Raw genomic sequence first — 24,176 nt, 5'->3', positions numbered from 1 at the left:
CCATCCTGTTCCGGGTTCCAGTCCATTGCTAGAGCTTGGGGAAAACTTCTCAAGCATCCCCCTGTCCCTTCTCCACATTTGGGGAGCTGTAGGTCTGGATTTCCAACATCTGGGTTCCTTTATGGGATTCTTGGCTCACAGGCTAAAAGACCCAAGGGAGTGGTGGTAGCAATCTCAGGAAATAATGTTCCTTTCTTTCTTGAGCCATGAGCAAAGTTGCTTTGGAAAAGGAAAGAGGAAGCTAGGTACTGCGCCTTCCAGGTCCGAGCAGTCAGCTCCACTCTGGAATGTTCAGATGCTAAAATTTTTGGAGGAAATTGATGTCCTTGCTTCACTTCATAATCTGCATCCACACGGTCGCACACAGGCACATGATGTTTCTTTGGGAGTGTTTCACACGTTCTTTCAAGACGCCCCCCACCCTCTGCCGGGTAGATTCATGTGGCTGCTGTAACCAATTACTACACGCCTGGTAGCTCGAAGTAACAGGAACGTGTTATATCACATTTCTGGAAGATGTAAATCGCAAATCAGTATCCCTGGGTCCACATCAAGGGTTAACGGGTCAAATTCCTTCCAGAGCCTGCAGGGGAGAATCTATTATTTGTCTTATCCAGCTCCTGGTGGCCACCGACATTCAGCCATTCCCAGTTTCTCCTGCCTCACTCCCATCTTCAGATCTCTCTGCAGAAAGTTCATGCGACTGTCCCCTCTTACCTGCCCTTCTCTCTCAAATGACACTCTGATGGTGTTTAGAGATCACACTCCAAGTCCCAGGCTCCTTCCCGTCCCAAGATCCTTCACTTCATCACATCTGAAAAGACCTTTTCCCAAAGAATGTTGTACTTAAAGCTTTTCACAATTAGCATCTGTTCAGTGTGGGGACCTATACCTGGTCTCTACAGCTGGTCAGGCAGTGTCATCTTCCCGGTTAGCGAAGGAGGAATCCAAAGTCTAAGGGCAATGAGCTGGACACAAAAGCTTTCTGGAGTTGCCAGAAAACCAAAGCTTTCTGGACCGAAGGGGAAGCAACGTCAGCATCCGGAAAAGTGCCCCGTGCGCTGCGCCTTGCTCACTGCAGCAAAGCAGAGTCCGGGCTCCCAGGGACTTGACTTACAAGCCACACGTCGCAAGAACAGGACGAATTTCTCTGAGGTCAAATGATGGCTCAGACAGGAGCACTGTTCAGCTAGTGACAGCCATGCTAAACTCAAGATCACAACAAACGTCACCATCAGTGTCTAAAAACCAAACATTTATTGGGAAAGGATTAAAATGATTGAAACCTCAGCAAAGCTAGAATGGAAGGATAGGAGGGGAAGAAGGCTGAGGTCGATTAATAAAGGGCTACATCCGAATTTGTGTAAAAATATAAATATAGCATGGTTAACCTGGACACTCATTGTTGGGAGTGGGGAAGGGGAAGAGGGGGAGGGCAGCAAGCATAGTTTGAATGTATGCCATTTTCTATATGTTCCATATAAAAATAAAAAAAATTAAAAAATTAAAATATATTTAATAAAATAATTTGGATTACAAAAAAAAACCGAACAAATAATTTATGCCACAATTTCTGTCATTTGGAAGGTAGCTTTGTGAAGGTGTGTCCTTAATTCTTTCTTTACTTAAAAAATTTTTACTTAAATTTTATGAGGTTTTTGAGGTTGAATCCTTGTTTTATGTATTTGTTTTGAGATACCAGGGATAGAATCCAGGGGCATTCTACCTCCAAGCTATACCCCAAGCCCTGTATTTTTATCCTATATTTTGAAACAGGGTCTCACTAAGTTGCAGAGGGGCTAAGTAGCGGAGGCTGGCTGTGAACCTGTGATTCTCCTGTCTCAGCCTCCCAAGTACTAGGATTACAAGCGTGCGCCACCACACCTGGCTTCCTTGTTTTAGTAAAAAAAAAAAAAAAAAATTCACATCATCCCTACATGACAGAGCTCCTGGGCAGGTAGGTGAACTTGGACTTCAGAGCACAGGGTGTCCAGAGCTACTTCTCTAAATGAGCTGATGATGTTTCTCTGCCTTTTATAGCCACATGAAGGCGGCTGGATTTCCCCCTCTGGATCTCTGAGTTCTTCGTCTGTTCCTATCATCCTGGGATCACTTTGCTGCAAAGCCCAGGCTCTGCCTCTCAAGAGACAATAACCCTAAGGCAGAGGGCGGGCTCTGGACTTTAGCCAGCCTGGCCCAGAGAGGCAGCCAGGAGCTCAGGCTTAAAATGACTGGCCCGGGAGGCAATCGGCGCTCTGCCTCAGCCTGGCTCTGTGACCCTGGCCAAGTCAGCTGCTCTGGCGTCGGGTTCTCCTTTGCATGGTGGTGATAAGCGCCTACGTCGAAGAGCCGTCATGTGAGTACAAGAGAATCCATGGAAAGCGCATCAAAATGTTCCCAGTGGATATTTCCGAGTTGTCTGATAAAGAGATTTACTGCCGTCTTTGAACTCTTCTCCGTATTTATTTGTGTAAAATGAGCATATTTATTTATTTATTTATTTATTTGTGTGTGTGTGTGTGTGTGTGTGTGTGTGTGTGTGTGTGTGTGTGGTACTGGGGTTCCTGGAAGCCCTTCTACCTCCGGGCTACACTCCCAGACCTATTTTTACATTTTTATTTGGAAACAGGGTCTCCTAAGCCAGCGTGCGCGGCTGGCTTCGAACCTGCGCGATCCTCCTGTTTCTGCCTCCCAAGCGCGGGGATGACAAGCATGCGCCACGACGCCCGGCTGAGCACATATATTTAAAAACAGAACAAATAAAGGTGATGCAAGGGAAGTAAGGAGGCACAATGTTGAGCGCCAACCTGGATGCGGCTCTGCCCAGCCACTCGGGAAATGGCCTGTCTCACTAGCACGGTCCTAACAACAGCAGCTACCGCAGTCCCCAGGCCCAGCACTTTACAGTTTCGTCTCACTGTTACGGTAACAGTGGTTTCCATTTTACAGGCGAGCAGACGGAGGCACAAGAAAGCCAGGGTCTTGGTCCACGGATTTGCATCTGGCCCCGGGGTTTCCAGGGCCGCTGTCCTAGCCTCTCTTTTTCCCCCGTGTGCCAGTTCATCGTCATGTCACCCTCTCACTGCCACCTGCAGGAAGGGGGCAGGGACCCTGCTCCATGTTGGCTTCCTCTGGGAATCATTTGCTACTGATATGGCCCAGCCAGGGACCACCTGGCCCGGCAGTGGAAGCACCTCAGCATGGGTGTAACGGGGAAGCGTTGGCCCCAGGGCAAAGAAAGACTGGGGAACCTGTCTCAGCGCTGACGGCTCAGGGGAGCAGGCGGAGGCCTGGACCTGAAGTCAGGCACCCTGCTTCCAGCTCTGCCACCATCATCCGTGTGGCCCGAAGAATTCCTTGCTTCTCTTGATGTTGTGAATCTAGAGGACTGCTGGGCCCTGCAGTCTCTGAGCCTCTTAGTTCCTCTCATCAGAAGCTTGTGGTTAAAAAATATCATCCAGGTGCATTTAAAAATAAATTCCCACTTTCTGTGGGAGAAGGGCGGAGTTCCACCTCGTCGCTCCTCAGGCCCTTGAACTCTGGTATTTTTATTTGCTGCAAAATAACCTTTTCTAAAGGCACCTGCAGACGGCCGCCCTGGCCCTTCTGCGGAGCGGATGCTTTTGTGCTCAGCAGGGCCTCACCATCAGCCTTTGGGAAGAGACACGCTGGATGTGTTGAGCGGATTTAAAGCCATCCCCTGGGAAGACTGAATGCCACCAAATGCCACCAAAAGGCCACAGAGCGACAGTGGCGTCAAGAGCACTGGACATCCTGAGACCCCATGTCTCCCAGGGTCCCAGCACCAGGACACCCGGGCAGCCCTTCCTGTGACGGTCATGGACGCCACACACTAGGGGATCTCCATGGGTCGACTTGGATACTTTGACTGAAAACTGAGCAGGCTATTTTAAAGTATACTTTTTAATTGACATCTATCTATAATTTCATTTTTAGTTGACACATACTAATTGTACATCTTTAGATGGTAAACAGTGTGTCATTTCAAGATATTCATATAATGTGTAAAGACTAGATCAGGGTAATGGGAGTATGTCTCCTCGGATACATATCACCTCTTTGTGTTGGGGACATTCCAAATCCTCTCTACTAGCTACTTTGAAATACTCAACTGGTGTCAACCTCATGTATACTCTTATGCTGCAGAGCTTTAGAAGTTACTCATCTTGTCCAACTGCACCCCTGTACCTGTGACCCATCCCCTCTCCATCCTCCCTCCCCATACCCTTTCAGCCTCTAGCAACACTATTCTAGTCTCTTCTTCATTGAGATAAACCTACCTACCTTTCTTTCTTTCTTTCTTTCTTTCTTTCTTTCTTTCTTTCTTTCTTTCTTTCTTTCTTTCTTTCTTTCTTGTGGTACTGGGGATAGAACGCAGGGGCATTCTACCTCCAAGCTACACTCCTAGCCTATTTTTTTATTCTTTATTTTGAAACAGAGTCTTGCTGAGTTGCAAAGGACCTCACTAAGTAGTAGCTGAGGCTGTCTGTGACTAGTGATCCTCCTGTCTCAGCCCCTCGAATGCTGGGATTACAAATGTGTGCCACCACGCCCGGCTTGAGATCAACTTTTTAACTTCTACATATATGGAAATGGGTATTCTCTCTCTCTCTCTCTCTCTCTCTCTCTCTCTCTCTCTCTCTCTCTCTCTCTTTCTCTCTCTTCTCTCTCTCTGTCTCTCTTCTCTCTCTCTCTTTCTCTCTCTCTCTCTCTCTCTCTCTCTCTCTCTCTCTCTCTCTCTCTCTCTCTCTCGTGTGCCTCTCCGCTGCATATTATAATCAGGTACAGAAATAAAATATTGACTTAAACATATTTTTGTACTGGGTGCGGTGGTGCACATTTGTAATCCCAGCATTCGAGAGGCTGAGAAAAGAGGTCTGTGGGTTTGAGGCCAGCTTCAGCAACTTAACAAGACAACTTCGTGAGACACTGTCTCATAATAAAAAGGACTGCAGATGTAGCTTGGAGGTAGAAAGTCTCTGGTTTCAATCCCCCGAACCAAACCAAACCAAAACACAACAAACATGTTTTGTGCAAAACTGCTCAGGTCTAAATCTGTCTGAGCTCCTCTCCGACCTGTTTCAGACATGCTCTGTGGCCTCCTGCACGGAATGTTGACATTATCCTCCAGTGAAGTTGAGGGGAACAGGAAGGGGTGGACTCCCAGAGGCAGATACACCTTTGTTGGGGGGAGGAGCCTTGGGGCGAGCGCAGTTCAGGAACGGTCGTGGGTCCACTTGACCGATGGGTAGCAATTGCTCAGGGTGTCAGGCTTGAGAACTAGGAGGCCATTTCTGAGCTAATTAGAAGTGCAGGATTAGATTCTTAGGGTTGCTGTAACCAATTAGCACAGGCGTGGTAGACAAAAATCACAGAACTTTTGTCTCTCACCGTTCCGGGGACTGGAAGGCAGACATCAAGGGAGAGCAGGGCCGCGCTCCCCAAGGTCTCTGGTGGATTCCATCACTACCTCTCCCAGCTTCTGGTGCTTCGACGCTCTGACAGCACCGCTCCAACCTCTGTGCCAGTCTTCTCGTGGATTTCTCCCTTTGTTTTCTCTTTGTAAATCTTCTTTGGTCATTCCAGGCTGATTTCATCTTGAGATCCTTAACTGACTCCATTTACAAGGACTCTACTTATAAGTAAGATCATGGGGCGAGTTTCCAGGTGAATATGCTCTTTTGAGGGGAGACCGTTCACTCAGGACAAGTGCCACACTGGCTGGGCGAGCCTGCCACGGGTTCAGGTCTGGGCAGGGCCAGTTCTCACATCTTCTCTCCGCCATCCTACTCTGGCCTAAGACCATAGCCTCAAAGATGGCGGAACTGGGATTCAGACAACGAAAGGGTCTTGACCCAAACTCTAACCTGAGGACCATGTAACTAGGGGCCATGTCACAGGAGACGGGAATAAAGGATGGACGGAATATCAGTACTGTGTCTGGGGAAGGGGGAAAGATGGGTGGGCACCACGTGCTGTGTGCGTGTACACCACTGTCAACATCATTTATGTTAAGATGTGAGGCTATAATACATTAATAGAAGCAGATTAAAAAGGGATGGACAAAATATCAAAGTCAGGTAGGAGTGGAGTTGGGGGTGATGGTGCGGGAAAGGATGGGGATAAATAGACTGTGAGCTGTAGAATAACAAAAAAGGGTAGTTTTTATTGTTTTATTGTGTTTTTTTTTTTTTTTGCATTTGCAACTATTGTCCAAAGAAAGTCTAAGTGGTGTAAGAAAATGATCACTAGCCAATTAGAGAGAAAATGGAGGAGCACTGGGAAAATTAGTGCCGTTCTGGGGATCCGTCTGCTGGGGTTTTGTTTCCCTTTTTTTTTTTTTTTGGCCACAGGAATGAGAGCTCATCTCACTGGGCAAAAGCCTTTTCAGACTGGTCCCTGAAAGCATCGTGCGTAGAAGCCTGCTGGTTACCATGGTGAAAGATGCTGCTCTGAAGAAATGAATAATGTGAGCGCTGGGGGCGACAGTGGGATTACTCAGTGGCCAGAGAGACATCAAGGAGAGCCCAGCGCGGAGGAGGGAGAAGCACTATTCTATCAGCTCTGGTCCATTCTGCTCCGGAGAGTAGCTCTCTAACCAGACACACTGCCAAGGATCAGGTAAGAGACAGAGCTGGCTTGTCTGGGAAATAGAAATGGCTTTCCCTTTTACAACACTGTTTGGAGGAGGGCCCAGGTGATGGTAGTCCAATAGATAAAAACAGGGAGAATTCAGAGAGAGAGAGAGCAGAGGAAGGAAAATAAATAAGCAAGACAGATTTGATTCTAAAAGCTGAAGAGGCTGGTAGCATCCTGACAGAAGGTGTTTAAAAATGTCTGCTGGAAGCCGGGCTGTAAAACCAGCCAGCGGCAGAGGCCAGGGGAAGGGAAGAGAAGATGTGTGCGTGACAGCAACAGGATTCCTGATTACTATGGATGGAAGGGTTTTAGAGTCGCTGCCTATGTAACCCGGGGGATGAATGCAGCTCTATTCATTGTGATTGAAGTGTGTCTGTAGGATGTGTAGGGTGCTGGGGTGGGCAGGGTGCGTATGTCCGAGGAGATTAGGGAGGGTGTACAGAGATACTCTCTGCTGGAAGGATCTGAGCACAACTATCTCCTCATATTCACTTCTCATTTACAGGGAAGAAATTCCCAAGCCAAATCAAAAGATCCTATCTCCCTTCCTGAGCGCCGCAGTTCACTGCTATCTTTAGAGAAGGATAACACAGGTTGAGAAATTACTCAGGGTTGTTTATCTTTCTGCTGCTCCACTCCACTCCGTAGGATCAGAGGCACAAAGACAGGAGGTGGGGGTGGGGGAGGCAGAGCAGAGAGAAAGGCAGGTTGCCATAGGAAATGGTTTGCCTTAGTATCTGAATTGGTTGAAAGTCTGATTGATGGATTTTGACCCTGGCATTACAATCTCGACCGAAACCTGTTTCCTGTGGGAGAGGAGGGATAGAGGACAGCGGTGTTTACTGCAGCGGACACAGGTGCACCACAGCTGTGTTGAGATTCTTCACCAGAGGAAATTGAGTGGAGGGGAATGGCATCTCTCCAGTAGAATTAAAGAGAAACCCCAAACCGTGAAGACAGATCCCGCTTACCAAAGTGGAAAGGCTGGCAATCTGAAAAGGGTCCATTTGATGTGTTTGAAACAACAACGATTAGGTCTTAGTACAGATACCTCATTTTGCAAAAAAAAAAAACAAAAACAAAAACAAAAACAAAAAACAAAAACAAAAAAACCATTCTGTTACTGAACCCAGCAGCCCTGCATTTGTAAAAACAGCAGGGAAGCAGCTTTGAGCCCTCTTTATATTAGCTGAGTGACCTTGGGTTGCTCTGACGATGTGATGAAATTGAAAGCAATTTCCTATTGCATGGGAAGTATCTAACGTGACCTGGACGTAGCAATGGTCCATTTGTTGGCCCTGCTTGACCATCAGTGCCATCCACGGCCCCACAAATACACATTATCTTGAATAATCTTGACGGAGGAAATAAATTTCCTGGCACTTTTTGTTTTGAATGAAAAAAAAAAAAAACCACAGGCAGAAACTTTAAGGTGAAATCAGCCGTCAGCAGATGACAATTCTCCACTTGTCATGTAATAACTAGGAGTCTGAGAAAGCACGGGGCAGAGAGGTCTAGACCACTGAGCTCGCAGCGCTGGCACGGAGCAGTCAGAAAGGGAACTATTAGGTGGAACAGTCGTCTGCGAGGAGGTCAGAGAGCCGGATGCCTAAGGCAGGTCCCCAAAGTGCTACTGGTATCTCTGCTTATTGCTTCTTCTTTTCTCTCTTTTCGCCATGAGAGCAGTGCTGTGCCTGCAGGAGGCTGGCCAGGGTGGGGTGTGGCTGGTTTTCTTTTTTTCAGGCCAGAGGCCGCCAGCTTTGGCCCAGGATGGGCCTGGTTTACACTTTGGCCTTCCCACTCCATCACTGGCTTCGCTAAGTCACGTAACCTCTGGGCCTCCATTTTCTTGTCCGTGCTTATGAAAATCACCTATCTAAGGAGGGGGATGTCACTGTCCGCTTTGATTCCGGTTCCAGAATCGAGATGAACATCGAGGTTGGGAACGTTTCCTATACGGGCGCCATCATCTCCTGGTCGTCCTCGGAGCCCTGCCTGGAGGACTATTACCATGTTATGTACAGGCCCAACTGGAACAGCATCTTTTCTGGCTATCTTCGCTACAGCTTCCACCACGAGGAGAAGGTGCCTCGGACCATCAGCTCCCTGGTGCTGGAGCACCTCGCCCCGTCCACCCTCTACTTCCTCTGCATCAGCTGTAAGAAGACTGTCTTCCCCTACAGGCACTACTGCACCATGTTCCACACCTTGGATAAGAGTCCGCTGGCTGCCGGGAGCTCCCTGGTGGACCCGCAGCTCTCCCTCTGGGTGCTGATGGCCATCCTGCTGGCCTGCTTCACGGCTGTCTTGGCCTTCATCTGTCTCCAGTTCTGGTGCATCCGTTGCCACGAGCCTCGGTGGTCATACAGAGCCGGGCACATGGAGGAAGCCAACGGGCTGGTGAGATGGCCAGACGAGGCCCCCGCCCTCGGGCAGAGGGAGGAAGACCTGCAGGGGCTCCCCCTGGTAGAACTGCCACGCAAGAACTCCGGAGCTGACCTGGATGGTCCCGGGGGGGCCCGGGTCGCCCACGCTGCAGCCTTACCCGGGGAGGGAGGGGACCAACCCGCCATATTGCCTCCCTTCAGGGAGTGAGAGCGGCGAGGAGATGGCACCCATCATGTAGCCTAGAGCCCTCTTCACAGTAGATTGTTTGTAAAAATGTATCTATAAACTCCCCATTTCTCCCCCTCCAAGGTCAGTGGGTTGGACGAATGGTCAATGAGGAAGCTTCCCAAGCGGGAAAACATACATTCCCTGGTGTGTGAGGAGCCAGCACAGTATTTCCTAAACAGGTTCCATCCCCAGTTAGGAACCAAACGCATTATACTGATAGTAAATGAAACATCTAGGAAGTAAACATTTGCATCATATTATTATATTAATATTAAATGAAACATTTAGAGAGTAGACATTTGCATGGCTTCAATAAAACACAATACTTAAAGGAAGTGTCTTGGTTGCGCACGGGCTCCTTGAGCTACGCCTTCGGTCACACGCCATTCGGCCAAGAGTGAGAAGCCTACCCGGGGGTGTCTTCTAGCTCTGAGCAAGCGCACACCGCTTCACACCCTATCCGTTTTCATTTATGTTTTAAACCATGAACTGTCATCATTATCATCATCATCTGCAGTACTGAGGATTGAATCCAGGGGTGTTATATCACTGAGCTGTATCTCTAGATCTTAGTTATCTATTTGTTTATTTATTTTTGTTTAAATTATTTAATTATTTATTATTATTTAATTAATTAATTATTTATTTATTATTATTTGTTTGTTTAAATTTTTTTTTTTGCAGTACTGGGGATGGAACCCAGGGGCATTCTGCCTCTGAGAAATACCCCCAACCTTATTTTTTTTATTCTTTTTTTTTTTTTTTGAAACAGGGTCTCACTGAGTTGCAAAGGGCCTCACTAAGTAGCTGAGGCTGTCCATGAACCGCGATCTTCCTGTCTCACCCTCCCAATGCTGGGATTACAAGCATGTGCCACCATGCCAAGCCCTTTTTTATTTTTCTTATTTTGAGACAAAGTCTTGCTAAGTTGCCCAGGCTAACCTCCAACTTGTGATCCTTCTGCTTCAACCTCCTGTGTAGCTGAGATTATAAGCATGGACCACTGTGCCCAGCGTGTGTGTGTGTGTGTGTGTGTGTGTGTTTGAGGAATGAACCCAGGGGCATCTATCGCCAAGCTACACCCCCAGCCCTATTTTATTTTTTTATTTTGAAACAGGATCCCACTAAGTTGCTGAAGGCCTTGCTAAGTCGCTGAGGCTGACTTTGAACCTGCGATCCTCCTGTCCCAACCTCCCAAGTACTAGAATGACAGGAGTGTACCACCACAGTCAGCTTCAGCTGTTTACGATTACTAAAACGTTTGTTCTTTACACTGACTCATTTTATATTAAACTCCTTTGAGAAGGTAGCCTTAGATCACTCCATAAATGAGAAACCAGCACTCCCTTGAGAAGGGAAGAGATACAAATAAAGACGATGAGAACAGAATAATAGTAAATTTGACTTCGCTACCGCTGCCTGCTCATGACCCTGAACTTAAGACCTGGTCTCTTGTGTTTGATAAAAAAGTGGCTCAGCCGGTGTTGGAGAGCTATGACAGACACCTTAGCAGTGACACAAGTCTTTCCCCTTGATGTATCTAAGGATTGAGAGAGAACTGAAAGGGGAGGATTTTACTGTGTGAGTCAGTGTTGGCCAAAGTCACAGTGGTGAGCCACCCCAAATGCCGTGTATTAGCTTCCCTCGGTTTGAGAAAATTGCCTTGAATAGATCTAGGGAGAAAAACTGCTCCATTCCCACACAGTCCTACGAGCTCCCCTGCACCACGAGAGGCAAGGCCCAAGGAGGGGGGACGCGCCCTGGCCCCCACGCTCCCGGAGCCCATGCCCCCACCTACTCCAGAACCCTCTCTCCCACTGTTGGATTCAGCATGCCAGTTTTTTGTCTAGGTCCAGCTGCGTTTACTTTTTAAATAGGGCATCCCTGGTGGTCATTTTTACTCCACAAGACAGAAAAACATTGGCCTCTTTTTTTGGCGGGTGACACATTTTTTTCCCTCTGGGTGGCTTTCTTTAAGGGAAGACAGGACTGACAACTAGAACAGGACACCATGTAAAAGGGGGTGGTGCATCAGGATGTGCAACGTGTGGACAGACGGGGCAGTGAGATGGGCGAAGACCTGCCTCTCGGCTCTAGCTCCGGCCAGCCGCTGTTGTCCCCCACACTCCATCTGCCCACTTCTTCCCATCTGCAAAGCCCCGGAGCACAAAATCCCAGAATCACCCGACAGTATTACAGTGAATGAGCTGAGAGGCATGGGGCGCCAAGGAGAGAAGCCCGGAGCTGCCCTCCCTGCCACCCCTCACAGAACCGGCCCAGCCCCAAGCTCTGCGTCCTCCCCAGCCCTGCTCGCCGTGCATGAATAAAGATGAACATAAACACTCGCAGTGGTTTCTGCCTGATCTCGCTGTGGCCCCTTGACCTGTAGGCCCCTGGATTTTCTATCTGCTTTTTCTAACTCACCTATTCATGGGTAGGGCAGGGCAGGACCACTTACCTTGGACCCATAGAGGTAGTAAGGCTGGACATTGGCGGGTTTATCGCGCTGAGGCTCTTGGGTGAAAGGAATGGCGGTTCGGACAAAACTAGAATGAAAGAGACAGGGAAGGGGTCAACAGGGTCCTGGCCATGGCCTTCATGAGATACAAGACAGCGGGAGCCTCCTTGATCCCGTGAAGGTTCACACTGGCACGACCGCACAGGTTCTGGGTGGCTGTTTACAAAGGTACAAACTCCCTGGGCAGCCTCTCATTCAACATTTACTCCCTTCTTCTCTATCCTTTCTGTAAAAGGGAGAACTTGCAGGCCTGAATCCCAGGCTCCATTCAGGCTTGTTGCTGCTTGGGGGGTAGTGAGTAAGAAGTCAGAGTGGGCTGGGCCTGCAATGGCCTTCTCTGGGCTCCCTCCAACTCCATTTTGGTGTCAAGAGGTGGGATCAGCAAACTCTTTCTACAGAGTAGAATTTGAAGTCATGCAAGCCAGATGGCCTAAGCTGCCAGTTCACAGCTCTGCTGCCGAGCAAGCACCTGCAGACAACAGCAGACGAGTGAGCTCCGTGGGGTCCCATCCCACCCATGGACACCCAGCAATTCTCATGTGCCACTGAGTATTATTATTCTTCGGATTTTTCCTCCTGAGCATCCTCAGATGTCAATACCATTCTCAGCTTATGGGCTGTACAACAGCAAGTAGAAACTAGATGCATCTGTGTCCTGGGCCGACATTTGCTGCTCAAGTGCACCCCAAATCCTAAACCTTCATAGAACTGGAAGTCTGTCTCAGTCAGTATAGTAAACTCAGGCGTGTTTGTGGATTCTTGCCACATTTCCATTCATTCAACACAAATTCATCTAACACAACCCTGAGCCAGGCCCCAGGGTACCGAGAGGACCTGCAGGTGTGCATCTTTGCACATCTTTTGGTACTTGTTTTGTGCGTGGACACGGGGTTAACTGTTCCACCTGCTCTGTGGGGATGCCGGTGCCAGGTGTTGTCTGTCCCAGTGCCCGGTCTAGGGCTGTGTGTGACTTGTGAAAAGCAAGGACCACGGTCATGAATGTACGTGCTCTGCATGTGAATGTATCTTGCACGCACACGTCCAGACATGCGGCTGGCCTTACGAATGCCCAGTGTGATCACAGCAGAACCCTTCCTCAAACTCTTCCAGGTACACAAATGCAGGACCTTAATCTGGCCTACGGAGTCATCAAGGTATATTCCTTCTTGCTCCCTCCTACATCCTCCTGCATCGGGCTTTATTTATTTTATTTTATTTTTTTGGTGGTATGGGTGAATGGATCAGGGCATTCTACCTCTGAGGTATATCCCCACCCCTATTTAACTTTATATTCGGAAACAGTCTTAGTTCCTAAGGGCCTAAGTTGCCGAGGCTGGCCGTGAACCTCTGATCCTCCTGTCTCAACTTCGCAAGGACTGGGATGATTGTTTTATCTTTCAGAGCACCATCTTCTACTCCACTTGGGGAACCAGGCCACCTTCTCAACTCCTCGGTTACTTTGCCTGGAATCCTCCTCCACTGCTCCATGCTAGCCCATACATCCTCTGCATCATGACTACAGCATTACTTCCCCAGGGTACACACTGCCGCTGCCCTGGGCCGTGTTGCTCCAAGGCCCTTAGTCCCTGCCGCAGGACATCTACAGTGATTGGATAACGTGCGCATGCTCATCCGGGACATCTTCTCCCCCAGCATGCAACCCAAGAGGGGCTGTGAGAGACACATTTCTGGGCCCAACTAGCACAGGTTAGTGGGCGAGCACCGGGACCCCCGCCCCGCTTGGCACAGGGCCTCCCTTACCGGTTGGTGGACCCATTGTAGCAGTAGTTGGGGAGGAAGTCAAAGTTCAGCTCCCAGAAGACGTGCAGGGTGATGCGGCCGTAGGGGGCCGACACGTTGTGATTGGCTTCCCGGAACATGGCGTCGAAGCTGTCCAGCGTCATGTGCTTACAGAGCAGCCGGTGCGTGAGCCGATTGATTTCCAGCAGCCACTCCAGTTCCTGCCAGGGAGACAACCGGGTGAGTGCCACATCACGGACCCAGCTCCCGCGTGAGGTCCAGGGACCCTGGGGCTGCAGGAGAGGACGGTCCCTTCTGAGGAGGGGGCAGAATTGCCAAACCACACTGCGACAAGTGTTTTTAGTCAGCTTTTTCAACACCATGATAAAAAAAAAAAAAAATCAACCAACAAGAATAGCTTAAAAGAAGGAAAGGTTGTTCAGGCTGAAGGTGACCTTGGGCAGGTAGGAAATACTGGGCTTGGGAGCTCAGGTACAGCTCGGCCTGGGAGGTCACACCCAGGGCTCCAGCATGCCACCAGTGCTCTGCTTCTGGCCCAGCTAAGGGCACGAGTGGTCATGTCCGCCACTTGGCGCCCTCTGAGCCAGCCTGAGGTGCCGGCGCTGGCGTTTTAATCTGGATTCTTCTGGATGTGAGACATTGGCTCCACATTTCAAATACACCACGCGGCCCATGCAAAACTCAGCCAGCAGGTGCCCATTTTCAACTTCAGCATCAGACCTTGCCAGTGTGCTCAGCTGTATAAAACCAGAGCGACCAGCCCCCCAAGTCTATGCAACTTCTCTTGGCTGAGAACCCAGCCGCTTCTCCAACTCGGGCTGGAGTTTGGACGGTGGAGGGAAGGGCACATTCCTCCATTCGTTACTGGTCCTGACCCAGGAGAGTGCCCCTGAGGACCCTGTTCCAGCCATTCCCAGGCCACCAGCGGTGTTCTGGGGGAGCTGCAGCCTCACCTGATAAACAAGGGTTTTGACTGCTTGTTCCGACTTCGTTCCCAGTGAAGAGAACATTCAGTGCCTCTTGACGGGTCGGAACAGGTCATGGACACACACACACACACACACACACACACACACACACACCCAAACTCCCACTCGAGAGGGTCAGAAGAGGTTATGGATGGACACGGGGACACACACACACACACACACACACACACACACACACACACACTCCCACCACTTGGAAAAAGTCACTGCCAAAAACTTGGTATAAACAAAGAAAAACTATTTTCCAAAATACAGGTGGCCCAACAAATGATTTTCTAGTAAAACATGCTGTGGCATCTTGGCATAAACAAAGAAAAACTACTTCTCAAAATACAGGTGACCAAATAAATGACTTTCTTGCAAAACATGTCCTATTATATAGTTTCTTGACGTGACTCAAGTAGAGGACTGGGGTGAGTCCTGCTACAGAGTCCTGCTGAAAACTCCCTGTTCAAGGATCGGATTATAGTGATGCTTTTCTTCCTCTTTTCCTCTCTCTTTTTAATTTTTATGTGGATCATATTGGAAATGGCATACATTCAGACAGTGCTTGATGCCCGCCCCACTTTCCCCTTTCCCTCCCTCTCAACAATGAGTTTTCAGGTTGACCATGCCTTATTTATTTATTTATTTATTTATTTATTTATTTTGACAGTAGTGGGATGGAACTCAGGGCCCTCCTACATTGGGCTATACCTCCAGACCTATTTTATTTTAAATTTAGAAACAGGGTCTCACTAAGTCACTGCAGTTGTCTTCAAACCTGTGATCCTCTTGTCTCAGTGTCTCAGCCTCTTAAGGACTAGGGTTAAAAGCGTGCACCGCCGGGCGTGGTGGCGCACGCTTGTAATCCCCGCGCTTGGGAGGCTGAGACAGGAGGATCGCCAGGTTCAAAGCCAGCCGCGCGCGCTGGCTTAGGAGACCCTGTTTCTAAAATAAAAATATAAAAATAGGTCTGGGAGTGTAGCCCAGAGGTAGAAGGGCTTCCAGGAACCCCAGTACCACCAAAAAAAAAAAAAAAAGAAAAAAAAGCGTGCACCCCATGCCCAGCTTTTACTTTTCTTTATTTCTCTTTATTTCTCTCTCTCTCTTTCTTTCTTTCTTTCTTTCTTTCTTTCTTTCTTTCTTTCTTCCTTTCTTTTTCTATTTTTGCAGTACTTGAGAGTGAACCCAGGGCCATTCTACCTCCAAGCTACACCCCCAGCCCTATTTTTTATTCTTTATTTTGAAACAGGGTCTCACTAAGTTGTGTAGGGCCTCACTAAGTAGCTGAGGCTGCTATGAGCCTGTGATCCTCCTTGTCTCAGCCTCCCAGGTACTGGGATTACAAGCGTGTGCCACTTCTCTTTTTAATAAGCTACTACTTATTGTTTACTAAACACTAGAAAATATGCCAAATTCTTTCCAGATCTCCTTAATAACCCGAGGTGAATTCTAATATTTTCTCCACTTTTGAGATGAGGAAATGGGTTTGGAGAAGATAGAAAACTTGCCCAATATCACTGGCTAGTAGGTGGCCAGGCCAGGCCTGGCACACTTGGCCTGTCTGCCTCAGGGGTTCTAGTTCTTAGTTTGTTTTTACCACTATGTTCCCTTAAACAAACAAACAAACAAACAAACAAACAAACCAACCCTATAAACTCGTTTAGACTTTGAAATTGTAAAATATCATAACCTGTATATCCTCAACATTCCTATCTTGCCAAACTATCATACCATTATCCAACACAGGAAACTAACTTTGATAGAATATTACTAAGGGAATGACTGGCTTTACTCAGGTATCACCTGTTTTTCCACTAAGACCCTTTTGCCATTCTGGGACTCAATCCCAGATTCCACGTGGCATGTAGTTGTCATTCATATCTAATTTCTACATTTCCCAGACTTTTTCTTTGCCTTTCATGATCTGTCATTTTTGAAAAAAAATGTCATTCACTTGATTTTTTTTTTTAAAGAACACGATGCTTGATTTAGGTTTATCTGATATTTTCCTAATGAGACAGACATCATACACTGTGCCAAGGGCACATGACATCAACAATGACCCTACCTCAGGACTGGCGATGTTGACCTTGATGCATGCATGGTTAGGTGGTGCCTATCAGATTTCTCCACTGCAGAGTTACTCTGCTCCCCTTTGTGGTTCATAAATATCTTGGGGGAGATAGTTTTGAGAGTATGTAATATCTTACTTTTCCTCAAAGTTCTTTTTTGGTTTCTGAGTTGAGTAATTTTTCAACTACAAAGAGATATGTGGCCGGGCGTGGTGGTGCACGATTGTAATCCCCGCGCTTGGGAGGCAGAGACAGGAGGATTGCGCAGGTTCGAAGCCAGCCGTTCTGGCTTAAGAGACCCTGTTTCCAAATAAAAACAATATAAAATAGGTCTGGGAGTGTAGCCCTAAGGTAAAAGGGCTTCCAGGAACCCCAGTACCATAAAAAAAGAGATATGTGTATGTGCGTGTGTATAAAATGTACCATTTTTATAGTACAGCCTGTGGCATTAAGACCATTCACAATACTGTGCAGTCACCATCACTGTCCACCTCTGAAAAGATATCTTGCCCTAATAAAACTCTCTATCTGCTAGACACTAACCCCCCCTTTTCCTGGCAACCACCCCGCTACCTTTCTCTATAGATTTTTCTCCTCTAGGAATATCACTAAGAGGAATTACACAATATTCTTCTCAGTTTCTTCCTGCTGATCTTAGCATCGGTGGGTCTTACCACAACAGTTATGACTCTGGTATTTTAATAGTGACAAATTTAATTTCCTGCATTCCTTCGACTCACCTGCTTTTGCCTTATTAGGGTCTTCCTTTGGTTCGCCTAAAAAGTAGTTGTGGGAAACTGTTCCAAGTCTAAAATATATGGGCTCAAGGATTTAGAGCTTTTTGCTTGCTTTGGCAGAAGATTGCCTTTCTTCAGAGAATTGAAGAGAGTGACCTCCACGCCCCGTTCATTATCTAAGCTGTTTCCTTCTGTGTCACTACATCTTTTGATTGCTGTGATTAAGAGCTAAAGTCCGCCCCAAGGAGGGAGCCGAAGACCTCTGTGCTGCCCTTGCAAAACTGCCAGATAATAATGTATCTTCTAAAGCATTTCTAACACAATGCTCCACGCTCCCCTAACAAGAGACAGTCCATGACCCAGTCTTAACTCTGAGCCTGCAATAAAAGGAAGAGCTGAGTTTCACTTGGGGAGTTGGCTCTCTTGCCTCGTGCCCTCTCACCTCTTCAAGACCAGGAATAAAGTCGCCAGGGCATTTTTTCAACACGTCCTCCAGCGCTCTGTTGGTGCAGAGCCCGGCAAATAGTGGATCAAGACAGAGAATTCCTGGAGAGACTGAACAGGGAGCAGTTCAAAGACCCCTTAGGAGAAGGGGTCAGGCCTGGTCCATGCTTGGGCATCAAGAATGACCTCAGAGTCTACAGGGCACAGTGGAAAATGAATACTTGGGAGCTCACATTAAAGAATTGTGAAGAATTTCAAGATGGTGACAGAGAGCCATAAACCTACCACAGAGCCATGCTGGTGTTAACTGCTCACCCATGAAGCTGACCTCATGGTGCCGACTCCTCCAGCCTCTTAGATTGCTAAGCACATGCTCAGCTCTGCCTCTCCCAAGGACAGCTAGCTGTGCCTGAGGGTTGGCCATCTCTAGCAAGCTTGCGGAGCTCCCTCTCCACTCCCCATCCCTCTTCCCTAGTCAAACAGGAGGGTGAGAATATTTTCACTCTGTTAAGTCCGTCTCTCCCTCCCCTGCTCTGTTCAGATGGGAAGAGACCCACCACTTCTCCTGAACTTGCCCAGAATCAGGAACAACAATCCCCAGCAAGCAAGAATTCTAGTCTGAAGCATCCAAGAGTAGAAAGCTTCCCGGCCCAGCTCTTACCACGATGGAGGTCAGATCCTCGCTCTCAAAGCGGCTGATGGCTTGGTCCAAGGATTTATACATGGCAGCAGAAATGCGCTGCGTGATCAGTCTGTTCAAGTCGATGGATCTACCCAAGAGCTGGTGGCGGGGAGAAAGAGAGAGCTTCTTTAGATGGAGCAGAAGATGGTGGGACTAGAGAATGGGATGCTGAGTGAGATCAGCCAGTCTTAGGAAGTCATGGGTCATATGTTTTCTTTCATGTGTGGAAGCGAGAGAGAAAAGAGGAAACAAGAGGAACTTCAGGTGAGTAAGGAGGGAGACCAGTAGGAGAGAGGGAGGGGAGCGGGGAGGGAAAGAGGGGAACCACTGAAGGAAACAATTCAATCAATGCTATGTACATGTCTGAAGGTCGGGCAGCGGGAAACACAGCCAGCGCCGTGTGCGTGTGCTTTACAGCGCCGCGAACCTCTCCACGATGAATAACCACAATGGACCAAAAAAGTGTATTCAAGAGCACACAGACACCTGACAACTAAACGCAAAGCGTGAGGGGCAGATGGGATTAAAATTATAAAAACCATTACTGGGACAAATGGGGGCTGCTGTTTGTAGAAAACAGCATTGTTAAATTTCCTGAGCCAGGTATGGTGGCTTATGCCTATAATTCTTGTGTGTGGGAGGCTGAGGCAGGAGGATCACAGGTTCGAGGACAGCCTTAGCAAGGTGGCAAGACTCTTACTAGGTAGCAGCCTCGTGAGACCCTGTTTCCAAAAGCAAAAATAAAAAGGTCTGGGGGTGTAGCTTGGAGGTAGAATACCCCTGGGCTCAAGGCCTCGTACTCCCCCACGTGCACACACAAATGAATTTCCTAAGCATGGGACTTTAATTTTCATTTTCTAACAGAGCATCCTTGTTCTTAGGAAATACAGGCTGAGCCATGCAGGGGTGAAAGTTGTACCTGTGACTTACTCTCAAATGGTTAGGAAAAAAGTATATATGTTAACACACATATGTATTCACACTCACTATATATGTGCGAAATATATGTATGAGATGGGGAAAGAGGTCCAAATATGGTCAAATATTAGTCATCATAAATGTTATTATATTATTTTTTGGCTTTCCCTGTACTCTCGATTATATATATATATATTGTATTATGTCTCCCCCCCCCTCTATATTTTTTCAGTTGAGGCAAAACAGGATCCATGCAGCCTGTAGAAAGAGCTCTGAGCAGGCCCCAGCTGCCTGGTAATACCTCTTCTGACATCCTAAATTTAGCCCCGAGGTTCTCCCCGCATCTTCCCTGTGCTCAGTTCACGTCACCAGGGAACAGCGGCCGCCTCAGCAAGGGTCTGTTTTGCTCCTCCATGCGAGTGAACTTAAAAGCCAGAGGATGCGGGGCTGATTAAAGGGTGGAAAATATAACTTAAGATAATTTCCACTGGGATGCACATGGACATTATTAAGATGCCGTGGAGATAACGATAAACATTTACTAAGTACCTGCTGTGTGCTCTGTACTTTGCTAGGTGCCAAGTGATTATTCTTAACTATTATTTCTTTCTCTTTCCCTCTTAGGATACATTTTCTGCCTACTGACTAGGGCCCCATAGAACATCTGATGTGCACGTAAAACCCCAGTATTTAACATCGTGTGGCTGCATTGTTTGTGATGGCAATGATCTTCTGAGTGGCTGAAGCAGAGGTCTCCGCGAGCCCTTGAGTCAACCATGGTGAAAAGGGCTTTTTTCTGTTAGGATTTTTCATTTCCTTTGGATTTCTCCAAAGACGAGGATGTCAGGGCTTCCCAGGTAAACATTATTTTTTTAATATTTTCTTGGTCCCCGCTTTGTCCTTTTTGAAGGACCAGAGACCATAAAACAAATATACAGAGATAGAGCATCAAGGCCATTTCGCCAGCAGTTTGGCCAACAGCGAGGGAAGGGAGAGGTCAAATGCAACTGGGGTGTGCGTATGGCGTCTGTCTGGCTCTATTAACAGTCTTTTTCTTTTCCTTTTTTCTTTTGTAGTAGGGATTAAACCCAGGGGCCTCGATCTCTGAGCTATATCTCCAACCCTTTTTATTTTTTATTGTGAAACAGGGTCTTGCTAAGTTGCTAAGAACCTCACTAAGTTGCTAAGGCTGACTTTGAACCTGAGACCCTCCTGATTAAGATGCTATGATTACGGGCCATCACCACCATGCCGGGTTTATGTTGAAAGTTTTAAAGGAGGATATTATGTCTTAGCTCCTGTGCTATTTCGCCTACATCTGAGGCCAAATGTTAACAGAACCACTCCATATAAACAAACCATAAATTCTACCCTGGTTTAACATGAGATCCTTCACTTACCCAGTATCAGGCCCTGTTCAGGGATGGAGCCATCTCTGCACAGCCTTGCTAAGGAAAGAGGGAGGCTGAGCCTATCATGGCAGGACAAAGGCTGTGGTGGCCGCTACGTGCCAGAAATGAGCTAGAGGCGATTGAAGATGCTTCCAGCTTGCATCAAAGGAGTTCTTGTTTTTAAGATGCCGAGGCTGTGTTCCATCTCTGCTCAGAACTCCACACCAGGCTACTCCCAGGGCAGGCAGCACCGAGTCCTGATTTCTGACCTCCACACTCCATGACTCTCTCTTCTGCCCACTCCCGCCTCCCCCAGCTTTCATTCACCTACCTGGACATGTCTCTGCTTCAACAGCGTCTCATAGCGGTTGGACGGCGGGTACGGAATGATGACTCCATAGTTCTTGCACTCAGCTCTAAAACGTTTATCTAGCAGGACACTGGAAAGGACGGGAGTTAAACAGGGCTGGTAAGCATGGCGGTGAGGGGTTCCCCATAGCTCGGCTACACCCACTTCAGATCTACCACGGAATGCCATCTTACGTATCTGAATATAGTGTTTACTTTTCACCAGACAATACACACACGTACACACACACACACACACACACACACACTCACTTTTATTCTCACAATAACCGTATGACTTAGGTGTACAATTGTCATCTTCAACATTAAGGTACAGATTACAGAATAATGAGTGCCTTGAAAACCATAAAGTGGGATTCTCTGGGGCTAGGAGGTCAGGGGAAGTCTCTACAGAGGTTTTGTGGGACAGAGACGTGAATGATGAAAATGGTAGGCTTTGGAGAAGATGATCAGGGACACAAAAAGCTTGGTTTGTTTGATAAAAGGGAAGATGGCGAGTATGGACAGAGGGTAGAGTATGCTGTAAAGTCTAGTACAAAAATAACTATCATGTTAGCCTGGGGGCTGGATCCCATGGGGCCATATGAGGCCCAGGGGAGGGGTGAGATGTACTCTAGACATAACTGGAAGCCATTTAGAGGTTTTAAGTAGAAAGAGACATAATCTAAATTGGCATCCAACATCGTAGCCACCAGCCACGCATGCTTATTGAATATTTGAAGGAAGCTGGTCCAAATACAATGTGCTATAAAATACACAGGATATTTTGAAGGCAAAGGAACAAATGAAGAAGGAAATCTGCTGGGTGTGGCACACGCTTGTAATCCCCGCTCTTGGGAGGCGGAGACAGGAGGATAGTGCAGGTTCGAAGCCAGCCGCACTGGTTTAAGGGACCCTGTTTCCAAATTAAAAAAAAAAAAAGGAAATCTTTCTCTTTAATAATTTTTATACTGATTGCACTGTTATAGTATTTCGGAGTTAGATCAAATATATGATCTAAGTTAATTTTACCTGTTTCTTTTTCCTTTCTAAAACATGGCTACTGGACAACTGGAAATGACATAATATGGACTCCATTTGTAGCTCTCTTTTTTTGTTTGTTTAGGATGTCTTTCCATCCTGTGCTTTCTCTGAATTTCCCATTACTATTATTTATTTATTTATTTATTTATTTATTTATTTATTTATTTATTTATTGCAGTACTGGGGATGGGACCCAGGGGCATTGTACCTCCAAGCTATACCTCCAGCCCTTTTTTTAGTCTTTTTTTTTTTTTTTTTTTTTTTTTGAAACAGAGCCTCACTGAGTTGTGAATAGCCTCAAAGAGTAGCTGAGGCTATCCACCATCCTCCGGTCTCAGCCTCCAAATGTCAGGATTACAAGTGTGTGCCACCCGCCCTTTTAAAAAGTCCAATTGCCAATTTGATAGGGAAGGATGTTTACTAAGGGTCTTATTTCAGACGAGAATATTTTATAAATGAAATGTACAAAGGTCCAGGGTTTAAAAGCTCAAGTTTATTTCTGTAGACATTGGGTCAACATGTTCAGATCTGCAGACATTGGGTCAAAATGTTCAGAATTAGGTCTGTCCCGGCAGCCCAGGTCAGGGTCAGACCCGCAATGTTTCCAATCTGTTCACACTTCAGGGAAGACTTGGTGACAGGGAGTGTCTATGCTTTCTTGAATCCTAAGGATACACTTCCTACGCTCGCCTTAGGCTCAGAGTTGCCCACTTTCTATACAGCACACGGCAGCTTGCATGGGCCGTACATCTGCTCCCGTTTGAAATATATCAGAGCAATTCTGGCTTTCAGAGGCACAAGTGGAGCTAATACTTTTCACAGAAAGAAAAATAAGCGTGGAAAGGGGCTCTCCTTGGAATTACTGCCCTTATGTTTGCATTTCTAATAAGACTAGAAATACATAGGAAATGTGAGTTTGGAGGATATTTTTGGACGATTACAGGGTTTCTTTTCTTTTTTGTTTCTTTTGTTTTCTCTTTCTTTTTTTGTGTTTGTGGTACTGGAGCATAAACTCAGGTCCCTGAGCTATACCCCTGGCCCTATTTTATTTTGAAACAGGGTCTCACTAAGTTGCTGAGGCTGGCCACAAACCTGAGATCCTCCTGTCTCAGTCTCCCAAGTACTAGGACTACAAGCCTGAGCCGCCATGCCCAATTACGCCACAGGTTCTTAAAACCCAGGAATTCATAGGACTTTAAGCCAGAATAAGCTGGCGATATCAGTGAACCTGTAAAGCTTGGTGCGTCTCTGGCTTGGGCTTCTTCCCAGGCTTCCTCTCTGCTTTATTCACACCCAATCTTGCTACACCTATACTGTTTAATTATTATTATGATTTTTTGGTTTTAGAGATTGAACCCAGGGACATTCTACCTCTGAGCTCCACCCCCCCAGCCCGATTTTTTCTTCTTTATTTTGAAACAGGATCTCACTAAGCTGCGGAGGGCCTCACTAAGTAGCTAAGGCCAACCACTGACCCGAAATCTTCCTGTCTCAGCCTCCCAAGTACTGATATTACAAGGGTACGCCACCACCACGCCCAGCTTTTATACTTTTAAAAAAGTCAACTTTTAAAACTAAAAAGCAAATTGAGTTACTTGTTCTGTGGAGGGGGGGTATTAAGGATTGGACTCTTGGTCATTCTACTTCCAAGTACACTCCCAGCCACATATATATATATATATATATATATATATATATATATATATATATATATTTGTGTGTGTGTGTGTGTATTTGTTGTTTTGTTTTTGTTTTGAAACAGGGTCTCTCTAAGTTGCTGAGAGTCTTATTATGTTGCTGATGCTGGCTTTGAACCTGTGACCCTCCTGTCTCTGCCTCCCAAGTACTAGAATTATAGGCATGCACCACAATGTCAGGCTTCACTTGTTCTTTTGAAACCATTCTGTGGCTTTCCAAAAGTCTTCCCAAGATAAATGCCTACGAAGCCAGCAGGACCTGGCGCTACCAGTTGTCCAGCATCTCCAGGCAGCCTGCCCTCTCTCCTGGCTGT

General features: G+C 47.1%; 2 protein-coding genes across 4 annotated transcripts in view; one reads left to right on the top strand and one right to left on the bottom strand.

Annotated features, from left to right (window-relative positions):
• CYFIP2 (cytoplasmic FMR1 interacting protein 2) overlaps positions 1-24,176 on the bottom strand; it is a gene marked incomplete at both ends in the record, with an annotated part of 114,600 nt that overhangs the window by 38,836 nt on the left and 51,588 nt on the right. For all 3 annotated transcript variants that reach the window (XM_080698485.1, XM_080698483.1, XM_080698484.1), the window contains 4 exons: positions 11,735-11,822; positions 13,556-13,755; positions 18,444-18,563; positions 21,105-21,213. In XM_080698485.1, the coding sequence (XP_080554611.1) occupies positions 11,735-11,822; positions 13,556-13,755; positions 18,444-18,563; positions 21,105-21,213 (517 nt within the window). The remainder of the gene's footprint in view (positions 1-11,734; positions 11,823-13,555; positions 13,756-18,443; positions 18,564-21,104; positions 21,214-24,176) is intronic.
• Positions 8,587-9,255, top strand: FNDC9 (fibronectin type III domain containing 9; the record flags this gene model as incomplete). Its single annotated transcript, XM_080699008.1, has 1 exon — positions 8,587-9,255. One exon carries the CDS (start codon positions 8,587-8,589, stop codon positions 9,253-9,255), a length of 669 nt encoding a protein of 222 aa, XP_080555134.1.

This window comes from Muscardinus avellanarius (assembly GCF_963383645.1).
Source record: "Muscardinus avellanarius genome assembly, chromosome: 7".
In the NCBI taxonomy this organism is placed as follows: Eukaryota; Metazoa; Chordata; class Mammalia; order Rodentia; family Gliridae; genus Muscardinus; species Muscardinus avellanarius.
The sequence above is the reverse complement of the archived record's forward strand: the minus strand, read 5'-3'. Positions and strand labels throughout refer to the sequence as shown.